This window comes from Xyrauchen texanus, chromosome 33, assembly GCF_025860055.1.
Source record: "Xyrauchen texanus isolate HMW12.3.18 chromosome 33, RBS_HiC_50CHRs, whole genome shotgun sequence".
NCBI lineage: Eukaryota > Metazoa > Chordata > Actinopteri > Cypriniformes > Catostomidae > Xyrauchen > Xyrauchen texanus.
In genome coordinates, this window is record NC_068308.1 from 14,373,813 (window position 1) to 14,387,035 (window position 13,223).

Genomic DNA, 13,223 nt, shown 5'->3' on the forward strand with positions numbered 1-13,223 from the left:
ATCTAAGCACTATGAGATAACTTTGTAACCCTGTCCAGCTTTATGCAAAGCAACAATTCTTAATCGTAGGTCTTCTGAGATCTCTTTTTTTTTGCGATGCATGGTTTACGTAAGCAGATGCTTCTTAGAAAAAGCACTCAAACATTTTGAGTTTGCTATTCACAAGTTAAAGTAGTTCTAACCCACACCTCCAATCTCATTTCATTACATGGATGCCAGGTTTTCCAACTCTAATTAGCATTTGTTGACATCATTAGTCTGTTTCATTATTAGGGGTTCACATACTTTTTCCATCCTACACTGTGAATGTTTGAATTATGTATTAAATTTGTACAACATCAATACAATACGGTGTTATTTGTTCAAACAGATTGTGTTTGTTCATTATTGTAACTTAGATGAAAATCAAACCAGATTTTAAGACAAATTTATATATAAATGCAAGTAATTCCAAAGGGTTTTTTTTGACACTGTACACCTTGATAGCATGGTCAGCGTTCAAACTGTAAACTGTAATATTATTTGCACATTGAATAGCCATTGGTCTTCTTTCTTATATTATTTGCATTTTAAATTGTGAATTTTTTTCCTTCGTTCCATATATCTAACAATTCACAGGTCGCCTTTACTCTGAACTGTGACTGAATTGACTCTCCTGCACATGCAACTGAAAACAAAATGCGTGCTGGGTTTCATGACAACGAAACAGTGGCTCTGATGCAGCATTTCTTTTACACAGATCTGAAGCCTAGAACACTATTCTTTTGCTACCTTTTGGTCACTGGTATTTCCTTCAGGAAATGTATCTTGTTTTGGAATATAATAGCAAGCTTAGGAAAACATTGATATATGTGCCCTTGTCAATGACATAAAACACTCTTGTCCTTCCATGCAACACAACAGGCTCAAACGTTAATTTTCTGTATTAGCAGCCACACAAGCTACAGGCGAAGTTGAACTACATTGAGCAGGCCGACGTAAGGGATTTTGAAGGTGGAATAAAAAACACCTACCTTGCAATTTCCACGCTTTTCTTTGTTCTTCTTTGGCAATCTGTTCCATGTCTTTGTCGTATATGTAGTCTTGGCACACAAAGCAATATATTCCACCGTACAAAAGGTCTATAGCTGAAGGAGACAGAGAGAGAAAAATAAAGGGAAAAAAGGACCGATTAGAGAACTTTGAGAAATTTACGCTTGTACCTTTTCTTGACAGAAATTCTATGTCTACACTTATGCCCTGTAAATATGGATGAGGTATTAAGGAAACATTCCAAGCATTACTAGGTGCAGCAAATCTGCCGCCTTTTAATAAGTGATGGTATAATAATTAGGGTGCACCACAGTAAATACCCATCTCTGCTTGTGCCTCAATATAGTGTCCTCTGTAAAATGTCACGGTGGCTCAATCTCATTGTAGAATAAATATGAGCACTGCAATAGCCTGGAGGTCAGGTGTGCTTGTTGATAAATGTAATGTGTGGGCCTGCCAGCTCCTTATTGCTCTGACTGATGCTACATTTGTGAATGAAGCATATTAATTGTGAATTATCATTCTTTAATGAGGTAGGAAAGCCCAATGCACAAAGCTAATTCAGGAGGTATCCTTCCATTTCCCTAACCCTGCAGTGGCAAAACCTGTTTTTCAGTTCCCATGGCAACCTGATGATGGTTTGTTTCTCACAGACACACTAAATATTTGCAGGTGGAGCTTGGACCTGCTCCTATTTGTGACACACTAATGCACAGCCTGGCATAACCCGCCGACAGGTGCTAGGACTATGAAGCTTTTAGTGGCTTTCTGAGCAGAAATACTATAATTTAAAAGAAATTCTTAATTTTAACAGTAAAAGACTAAAAATGCTACAGTAAAAAAAAAAAAAATGAATTGGTTAACAGGTAATAACCTTAAAATATATTGTATTTTATATATATATATATATATATATATATATATATATATATATATATATATATATATATATATATATAAAAGACAAAACATGTAGTGTTATGGTACAATTTTATAAACAAAATATAATAAATAAAAAAGTATGATTTTCTGTATAATTAACAGTAAAAAATGTATATTATGTTTAACAAGAAAGTACAGGTACTTTTTAATGGTACATTATTTTAAAAATTACAGTAAAAACAATAAATTGGGTGTTCCCAGAATTACCTGCATGACTCAGTTCATTTCATTACTATTTTATGGGAATAGTTATGTTTCTTCATATTTTTAATATCACTCATCTACATTGGGGTGTTCTGTGTTATATTTGATGTAATTTAGTTTATGTTTACTGCATTATTTTAATTTCACATTTGTTACCCTGATGGTTTTTAGTGTTTTTGTGAGTGACACAGAGCAATTTCTCTACATGTTTATTGGTCATTGCTCCTGGAAGAGCCATTATTGATGAAATTCATGTAATTATGTGCTCTTCTGTAATTAACAATACATTATAAAGTGAAAAGCAGATTTTTACAGTTTCGGAAAGTGAATATCAAGTTTATAATTTAATAATATAAACAATGGTAATGCACCGCAAAATATACAGGCATCAAATACATCCCATAAAACCTGAAACGTGGTTATCGTATTTTTAACGGTGAATTTCTGGCAACCACATCTGCCAGTTTTTTTTTTTTTTTTTACAAAATTATAGTAATGATTGCAGGGCTGGCTATTCAGTTGCAAGAAACACGAGTCTTATTTTATGTGGTGGTGAACTAGTAGGAGGTAAAAGATTAGCTCAGAGAGATCAAATCTGTTAATATACAACAAAATACAATCAAAGCATTTACTTTCTTAATAAATATCTTCTTGTCTTGATCATCTTTAATCAAAAAGTAATTTTTGTTGTCTGATGATGAAACAATGTCCGCATCAGTGGTGAAATCTAACATCAATCATATCCAGGACTGGGTATAAATACAGATGTCCCGATTTGGTTCGGATTTAGTTTCGGTTACGATTAATTTGGGTATTCGGTTAATATGTCAGATTTGCTTGCAAATAAAATGAATTCTCTCCAAGCTAATGTTGAAAATCATACAGGGAATCACTATAATATAATAATTAACACAACCAAAACTCAAGTAAACTTTAAATGTAAAAGATCGTTCTTGGGATTTTAAGAATCAATAGCAGGATTGTGATGAATCAGAAAATCTATATTTTTTCCCCAGCCCTAATAGCATAGCCAAACCATCTAATATAATTCTGATAAAGTCAATTCCACATTATTTCCAACTCAATATTCTGTTTCACTTGAAAATATGTTACATGAAAGTTAAAGGGGTCATGACATGGGTTTTTTTTATTGTATTATTATGTTCCCTTAGGTGCAATTATAGTATTAATATATTTTTTTTTAAGAAAAACTTTTAAAATCTAGTGATTTATGACATTTTCCCACCCTGTTTCTCATCCTCTGATTCAAACAGTCTGTTTTGGGGGCGTTTTCCATTTAAGACTTCAGTGTTAACGCCCACTGTTATGATTGGCTAACGTCAGTGCCTATGTATCAATTATTGACGCTCCCAGCCAGAACAATATGCAAGTAAACTAAGTAAAAACACTGTGATTATTCATAATGAATGAAATTGCGCTTTAAAAAGTAGTTTAAAGTTTAAAATAGATTACTTACAGTTTGCGTCGTCGTTGTTCCCAGAATATTCGGCACGGACTTATCTTTGAGCAACAGTTTTCTGGCAAAGCCAGCATCATATTGAGATTTGTTCTCAAAACAGTCATCCTTAAAATGTACAGAACAAACGCTTAAGTTAACACTGCCGTGACTGGGACGTCCACAAAAAATAAACTGCATCCATTTTTCCCTGACGTCTGGATCTTTCGGCAGCTTATTCAGAGGTTTTGTTTGACCACAGCCAGGAACAGCACATCTGTGTGGCATCGTAATTTTCCTGTGCACAAGTAGTCTCTGTCAGAGCTCGCTGTCCATCGACTGAACACTTGTGAGGCGCACGGCGATACTGAAATGAGCGTGAGTTGTCTTGGCGCTTAAAGCGTAGTTATCTTGTGCTGGAGGCGGTCATATGCAAACGCTGGTACGTCACTTCTAACCGTCACGTCACTTCTAACCATGAATCCAGAACGAGCTGTATTTTGAGCTTGATTAAATAAATGATTCGTTTAGAATGGGGAGGACGTCTTAAAATATTAAACTTGCAGGACGTTTTAATGATACAAAGACCTCTTATATACCAAAAGATCAAGGCAAACTTGGTTTCTCATGTCATGACCCCTTTAAATGCATTTTGATTGTGAATGTTAGATTGTGAAATATTAATGGACATCTCAAAAAGATTATTGTCATATCTTGATTATTGTCATAAGACTACATTTCTCTTGACCTTTAACACCATTAAATGTATTTGATTTTCATGAAAATGCCACTTATAAAACAGTTACAACTCTAAATTCTGATTGGATGAGCCACATTCTAAGATGTTGTAAAATGCTGATACATATACACACATATACATATAAGCAAAATCTCTTTAATTTTTACATTTTTATATCTCTTTACATTCTATATTTAAATGTGCAGAGTTGCTTTGGCAACAGTAAACCGTCAGCAGAAGAACCATTCCATTTACTATCAATAATAACTTTAACTTTTTATTGAACATTGGGGTTTATAATATTGCTGTTGATGGCATTTTATAGAAGCAATCAGCCATGAGAGGCTGTGTGTTACAGTAATTTTACCGCAGGCGCCACTTTATTATAGTAACTAAACAGTTGCTAAAAATGAACTAGTCAACTCTGGTCTTCAATGGGGCTTTCTTTAATACAACAGTCCAAGATCGAAACAATGTGACTGATTAAATTTCCAATAAAAGCCTTTCCTGTGCTGGCACATGATTTAAACGGCATTTAGATGACAAGCAGAAAATAGAGAAGTTGTATAAAAAAAATTAGGTGGGGCTGTGAGATGCACGCACGCACAAGATGAATAAATCAAAAGCATAGCAGGCCTTCAGGTAACCATGGTAACCAGCACAAGAAAAAGAGGAAAGAACACTGAGCTCAAGCCTGACAAGTATACGCAGGCCAAACAGCTATGGCAAATAAACGATGGAAAACAAAATGCAATATAAATAACCACAGAGACGCACAAAAAGTGGCTGAAAGTAAAGCTAGCTGATCCAGCCTTAATTACTCGTTGTTCGTCTTTAGAAAATAATCACAGTTTTCCTCCTCGGGAGCAGTGTGCTCATTCACAGATAGCTCATGTACAGGGCTAACCTAATTAAATGTTCAATCAAACTCCGAGGGGAACTCAACACACACAGGAAAATGGAGTTGAGCTCTGTGTTAAGACAGTGATGCTGCAGCGCCACCTGGAAATGCAGCAAGACTTGAAATATCGGTTTTGCCTCTCGGTAACAGTGATACTGATGAAATCCCATGACACCTTGGACATGACTAGTGATAAATCATCACCTGGAATGCAACAAATTACAATGCATCAGCTGCAAGAGACCAGGATTTGAACAAAATTACAACAACAAACATGTGATAGTGCAACAAATTCAAGCCCTCTAACAACACACTATATCAGTCTAGCCATTTCCTCTTTTCCAAATCTCACACGGAGTGTCAATTTTAGCTTCTCTAATCACTGCTCGGTCCATCTGTGACGAAGGTTTATGGATTTTTAATTTTTTTTAAAGAAAGAGAGCGCTTGCACTACTTTGAGTTTTAAGCCAACGTTGTCTATTACAGAAGAACACCCCCATTATTCACCCAAGAACATATAAAGCATAATTATAAATGTTCAAATGTTTTTGAGAACAAAAGTTTCATTATAAAAACATATGGATGGATTCAAGCTACAAGTACATAAGAGCATACCATATGCGGCTGTGGCTCAGGTGGTTTAGTGGGTTGTCCACTAATTGGGTTGGTGGTTCGGTTCCCGGCCCACACGACTCCACATTCCGAAGTGTCCTTGGGCAAGACACTGAACCCCAAGTTGCTCCCAATGGTAGGCTAGCGCCTTGCATGGCAGCTCTGCCATCATTTGGTGTGTGAATGTGTGTGTGAATGGGCGAACGAGATGCAGTGTAAAGCGCTTTGAATACCGCAAAGGTTAAAAAGGTGCAATATAAGTGCAGACCATTTACCATTTACTTTCGATTTCAGTGTTGCTATTGCAGACTCTAGGCACAAATATGATCTCAAGCTCAATTACACTTCTTATAGCGCCATCTAGCACTCTGCGCATGCATCTTACAGCGCCATCTAGCACTCTGCGCATGCATCAAGCACTAGGAAGTGTAATAGAGCTTGAAATCAAGATCGTGCCAACAGACAGCAATGGCAAGATATACAGTGAAAAAGGAGTTATATTTTGGTCTGATCTCACTCAAAACTGATTGGATCACTTCAGAAGACATGTATGCTTGATCAGACATGCATGCTTGTTACGCTGACTTTACCTCCTTTTTGGAGCTTCAAAGGCCTGACCTACAGTGCTGAAATATTCTTCTAAAAATCTTTTGTTTGTTTTCAGCAGAAGTCATACACATGAGGGTGAGTAAATTATGAGAGAATTTTCATTTTTGGTTGAACTATCCATTTAAGTATGTAAGCTCCACCCAACTTAGAAGGAAGTTGTTAAATTCAGGTTTCAGGTATTTCCATATTATCTCTATGAAAAAGGTGGGTGATGAACTATAAGCCATCGCTAGAAAGAAACACTGCAAGGTCACACATAATGTCAGGGACTATTATCCCCTTCAACACTATAATTACCTACATACCCCTCTGTTTGCATTTCTTATTTGTTTGTTGTTGGAGGGTGGCACCCCTCCTCATTAAAACAGAGGGGATAATTACATGGCACTGCTGCACTAAGGAGCTGGGAAATATCCAAGACACCCCATCCATGGCCAATTTTTTGCATTTACTGCCTCTTGCTTCAAAGTGAGATCAGAACTGCATGTTTATGGCTTTTGTAACATGGCAGCCCCCAAATTAAATTACAGAAATGATTCAATAAAAATGTATAATAACATAATTACGGAGTTTGAGTGCCAGACAGTTTTATGCCTGTCAAATTATTTTTGACCCAAATAGCTCTTAAAGTCACCAGTAACAAAATGAGTTAAAAATAATACATTTTATTTTTCTTTAACAAACAAGAACAGGACTTAACCATAGAAAGTATGAATATGCGGCTTGTGTTTGTTTGAATACATTCACAACAAAAAGGATTCAGTAATCAAAATTATTTAGTTTTAAGAATAACAATGCAAAAACAATGTTTTCAGTTTAAGCAATTTAATTTATTGTCTTTCAACAACAATAGCCAAAAACAATAGAAAATGAAAAAAATTATAATTTAAGAATACTGCTTATTGATGTGTTCAGTTCATGTACAGGTGATTCACAACAGCAGATTCAAATGTCCACTTTTCTCAAGTTGCCGCAAGAAAAAAAGAGAAAAAATACGGTAAAAATGGTTCATTCAAATATTGTATCATACTCAAAAATAAAAGCAAATGAAAAGGGAATGCTTGCACAAGATGTGGGAATGTAAGTGTGGGAATGTGTGAGTGTGAATGAAGAGTATGTGTGTGCATGCGCAAACGATGAGCTGCTGACCAGTAATGGCAGGGAGAATGGTTTTGGGAGACTTTGGCTCGAGTTTAGAGGGTGGCAAACAAAGGCAAATATCTGGATTGGACAGTACACTCAGCTTTTGGACAATATGCGATGCAGCCGGTAGGCCGAAAGTGTGGCGCGCAATCCCACGTTGCCTTCAGTGATCGCACAACCATTACACAACATCAGTTTAGCGAACGAGGCAGCATCCGGCGTTCAGGCAGCAAGTGTCCCATTCTCAGGCAGCAAGTGTCCCATTCTCAGGCAGCAAGTGTCCCATGCGCTTCTACCTCTTCTTTCTCCACCTTATATGCTTTTTCCTCCATTTCAGTCTTATTGTTCCACTTTTCCCATTTGGTTGCGGCAGTGTTTAAGGGCTTGTACAGATTTTCCCTGTACAGCCATACTTCCGAAAGCACATATTAAAGAAATAATTCACTTAATTTTGTATTTACTCAGCCCCATGCCATTCCATACCCATAAAAATATAAAAGTAATGCATACAACAAAATATATACTATATCCTATGAAGTCATACGATAGCTTTGTGTGATGAACATACCAAAAGTCATGCTGTTATTCACTGACAAACTTCCCCACCACCATAGCCCTCAAAACCTCTTGAGGTCATATTTTTCTAACTTGGCTTGTTGTGGAAACCATTATGGAAAGTAAACCATTGGTGTTTGTAGTCATTTAAGTAATTTAAACTTGGTGTAATGGATTGAGCAAGAGACAGACACAGTGGGTGTGGCATCAGGCCTTGGAATGGTGAGTAATTTATTTTTTATAAACATCTACATAAAATGTCCAAAGGGGGAATTAAAGTGTTAATGAGTAAAATGTTCAAAATAAAAGTGGAATCTGGCATACTCGCGATGAAATGGCTCCGTGCAGAATGAGGAGTGTCCAAAGGGAGTGAGGAGTTGGGTGCTCCCCTCCATGGTCTGCAGTCCGTGGCATGGGGGTGGCTGCTTTTGTGGTGGCATGTCTTGCCATGGCAGCCTGGCTTCTTTGACCGTTGGCCTTGACAGATGCGGTACTCCCTGGTGACTCATCTCACCCTTACCCGGGTTCTGAGGGAGCGGGTCCGCTACACATTTAATTCAGCCAGTACCCAGTACGCTCTGCTCCTGGACTTGCTAGGATGCCAGTGTGTGCACAGATGGAGATGGAAGCCATATCCCAGAGGAGAGGTGCCCTCTGCGTTTTAATGGCAGCATTGATGAGGCCATATTACCAAACAAGGCTTATTAAATTGCACTTCTCCTCTCTCCTGCCCAATCCTGTTGTGAGCCTGGCTGAAGGATGGCCCTCAGATACAGGGCAACGAGATGAGAGGGAGGGGTAGGTCGATCCACAACACTAGGTTTTGGAGTTTTATTGGCTTCTCCCTTATTTGAAAAGATTCAATGCTCATAACATGACAAGTTCAAACCTGCTCAATTTATTTCTCACCTTGAATAGATTGTGTTCACCATCCTACCAAGCCTTGAATGAATCGCTTTGTGTTACATTACTTTGGCTTTGTGTTTTCGTAATAGACGTGATCATGTGTTTTGCACATGGTGTGGATGTCTTTTGAAGAGTCGTGCTTGTGTATTATATTTTTAAATTTTTTTTGCTAATTATGTCTATCCATGTGGGTGTTTTCCCTTAGATGCTTAGGAGTAGGTATGTGTAAGAATAAGATTAAGCTGGATTTGTTCATGTTGAAGTATGGCCTTGTGCTTCTTACCTAGGTTGTGTCTCTTGTTTTTGGCATGCTCATGGATGTGTTTCTTGCTGAAACAGCCGAAGAACACACAATGGAGACAGGAGTGAAGACGATTTAAGTGTGCTCCACACATGTGACATATACAGGACTTCGCCTAGGAAAGTGACAGAGGAAACAATAGTTGTTTAGTTGCATTGCCCCAACTCTTTTAAGGTGAGTCACATTACAAAATATTGACATTCAAACAAGGAATGTGCAAAACTACACATTTTCACAATAGTTTAGTCAGTTGGTTGTCTGAACAACTAGTCAAATAGTTGGTCTCAAGTATGGCCTGTAAAATTAGGCTGGTGTAGAGTCATGTTTATCAGACAGAAACAGATCAGAAAAGTTAATAAGCTCATCTCCTCAACAGGGTAAATTACAGATTTAACAAATAATTGTGCTTAAAGCTGAAGTTTGTAATTGGAAAAGCTGAATGAATGGAACTGCAAAAATATATATTTTTTTTAAAACAACTTTCTGAATACAGCCCCACTTGCCGTTGGTGTAAAAAAAGACATAGTCCCACCACCAAATCAAACCATTTTTTGAGTCATGTTGTTGGGGCAGATTTAAATGGGTCACTTAAAACAAACCACAGACAGCAGCACAGTTTACAGTTTTCAAGAAAATTATCCTCTGAGTGGCTTACTTATAGCTGTCTGCATATCATGGATGGGCACGAGTACTCAAGTACTCGGGTGTGGCAGCAATGATTGATCGCGAGAGCCATGATCAATGGTGATCATGCATGATTTGACTTCTCACTTAATTCGAAATTCAGTCACAATTACCAGATAACTTAACACAAACGTGTCAAAGAGGGAGCTTATTTGTAATTTTAAGATTGATTACATTGTGATTTTGAGGGGTACATTGATTGTCAGAGACGTTTCATAGCAACCAAACTGATATACGACTTGAGCTAAATTCATGACTAAAGTCTTTGAAGCATAAAAGCATGGTGAATTACTCTAAACGAAAAAATAAATGCATTGTATCATCAATGCTGGCATTCCTCAAAGTGAGGCTTTCTTAAAAAAATTATGACAAAAATTCAGTTTTCATGAATCAATTAACATCATACAAAGTCCAGTAAACAGAAAAAGAGCTAAATCAATATTTGGTGTTAACACTTTTGCCTTCAAAACAGCACCAATTCTTCTGCTTACACCTGAATGTTTTTCTTGATTGTTGGCAGATAGGATGTTCCAAGCTTCTTGGAGAATTGTTATTTAGGCTGTCTCAATTACTTATGTGTTTTCGTGTAATCCCAGACTGACCCGATGTTCAGTGGGGGGCTCTGTGAAGGCCATGGCATCTGTAGCAGGGCTCCCTGTTCTTCTATTCAATTCTATTTGCAAAAGTAATGTTTGGGAGTATATAATGTATATTTCCTATGGACACAATAAAGTAGCAGATATAAATAACCATCTTAAGACAAATGTTTTTGTGAAACATCTTATGTGCTTAAGACTTTTGCACAGTACTCTGTATATATATATATATATATATATATATATATATATATATATATATATATATATATATATATATACACACACACACATACATACACACACACATATACACACACACACACACACTACTGTGCAAAAGTCTTAAGCACATAAGATGTTTCACAAAAACATTTGGTAAACACAAATATGTATGTGACACCGGATTGAGTTCTTTTTCATTGTAAATATGCCAATGGCCGCCCCTGAAATCACGACGTGAGCACCGCCTACACTGCACAAAAAGTATGTGTATATGAGGGAGCGAGAGCTTTATATCGCTTGACATTTATCTTAAATTATGTTTGTTGTTTTGCACTATTTTCTTTGCATGCCATTTCTTTCTAAGCTGCCATTGCTTCTAAGAACTTAAAACTGAAACGGAGAGCGCTTCCAACCAAGTGCATTGATCATGAGAAACAAAGGCTACGTGCTTTTCTGATAACTATGGGTCTTGGCTCTTAAGAGTGTTCTCTACATGCGAAGTTGTGAACATTCTTTCCTTTTTCTCATGCGTTTCCCAAACCTGCACTTAACACGAATGCGCAACACACTTTTAAGTGCTTCTTTGCTGTCCATTGTGAAGTGCTGAAATCTGACCGTATGGTGTATTTAGCTCGCTGAGAAATGTTCAAAGTAATTTTCTTAAGTAGTCAAACTAATTAACTACACCATTTTGTCATTATTTTTGTGCTGAAGGCTACAATCGACTGTTTTTACACAATCACTGCTTTGTTCATCAAATGTGTGTTTGCAATGTTTCATTTATCATCTATGGGTCAACCATCGGGGTGCAAGCTTCTAGGGTCTATGAAGACTATGTAAACAGTATAAAGAGGTTAATGTGTTAGCAACCATATTTCATGTGCACAATAGGGTGGTGGAAGCACAAACATATGGTAAATGTACAAACATTAACCAATTAAGCGGAGATCTGCGCTTTGTGGCCAAACTGACCATCAATGCATAAAAATGTGTGCGCGACAGCACCTTTTGGTGTCAGAGAGTAAGATGAGAGTTTGTAAAGAAAAGGAATGTGGGAATACGCACCAAGATAGACAATTTCCCCTTAGATAAAGTATAACATCATCATTCCTTTAGAAATTAATATTCAGATAGTATCTACTTCCAACTCATGCAAAGGTAGGCCTATTGTTTATTGTTTAAGCCCAATAAATTTTTCATTTATTCATTTATTATTTGTATTGTTATATATTATTTTATAAAAATTCTCGTTTCTGCTAATTTCTTTTCAAATAGAAAAACAAACTCATCAAAACATACACGGCTGTTCTCTCTACCTGTAGCTTTGGTCTTCAGCAGTCAACACCCAATCGCACTGCACCACCTACCAGATGAGAACGAATAGCACCAGGTTGAGATTGTGCATCTGTACTCTGCTGCTTTTCTTGCAGTTCCTAGTTGTGGAAGTATGAATATCCAACTGAATTTTAACCACCGAATGAGGAAGCAAATTTATTTTTAAGCGAAATAGAACGGACTGAATTTTACCTCAAAATCTAGATGGTATTTTCAAATTAACTGAACATTTTGTAAACAAACTTTGGAAGGTGAAGATTTATTTTTAAATTTGTAATGAAATTAGTTGGAATATTTCTTTCGGAAAACTTTCACAAGCTTAAAAATACAACTGTTAAACTTCAACCTCCCAAAATGCAAGCACTGTAATTTCAACACATTTAAATGCAAGCACTGATAATACAATGCATTTATTTTTAAAGCAATTCACCATACATATGTTTAAAGACTTCAGTCATGAATTTATCGCCATATACGACTCTGCAATGCTATCATTATGATCATCAAAAGAGAGAGTAACCGTGTTTTGAACACCTGTCTCTGCAAAACTTTCACCAAACAAGTTTTTTTTAGCATTTAATGTAATAACTTCGACTCGTTAATGGATATTATTAAATAAAAGTGAATGTTTGTCGCAGACTGTAAACCTCCCTGCCCTGGGCGCTGACATGTTTGTGTGAAATAACACGCACCTAAATCTTGACGAAATGGGAGTTGAAGACTTCCACACGAGTTTCCAAGTTAGAAGTCTGACATAGTGTCATTGCGTTGCCCTTTCCCTAGTTGAAAGGTTGAAACTCCGACTGAATGGAACACTTCCTGAATCATCACAGCATCAACAATACAGAGCATCGTGTCTTTCCCCACAGGAGCGAACACTTGGGGAGACACGCACACCCACCAGGCGTGTGGCTCTGCGAGTGTTTCAAACAGCTAGAAAGAGCATATTAAAAACTAAATGGTTATAACCTTTTATAACCTAA

General features: G+C 36.9%; 1 protein-coding gene across 2 annotated transcripts in view; it reads right to left on the bottom strand.

The window, feature by feature from the left end:
• usp22 (ubiquitin specific peptidase 22) overlaps positions 1-13,223 on the bottom strand; it is a 47,032-nt gene that overhangs the window by 17,053 nt on the left and 16,756 nt on the right. For both annotated transcript variants that reach the window (XM_052103372.1, XM_052103371.1), the window contains exons 2-3: positions 9,383-9,515; positions 1,014-1,127 (exon numbers count right to left, since the gene is read on the bottom strand). In XM_052103372.1, the coding sequence (XP_051959332.1) occupies positions 1,014-1,127; positions 9,383-9,515 (247 nt within the window). The remainder of the gene's footprint in view (positions 1-1,013; positions 1,128-9,382; positions 9,516-13,223) is intronic.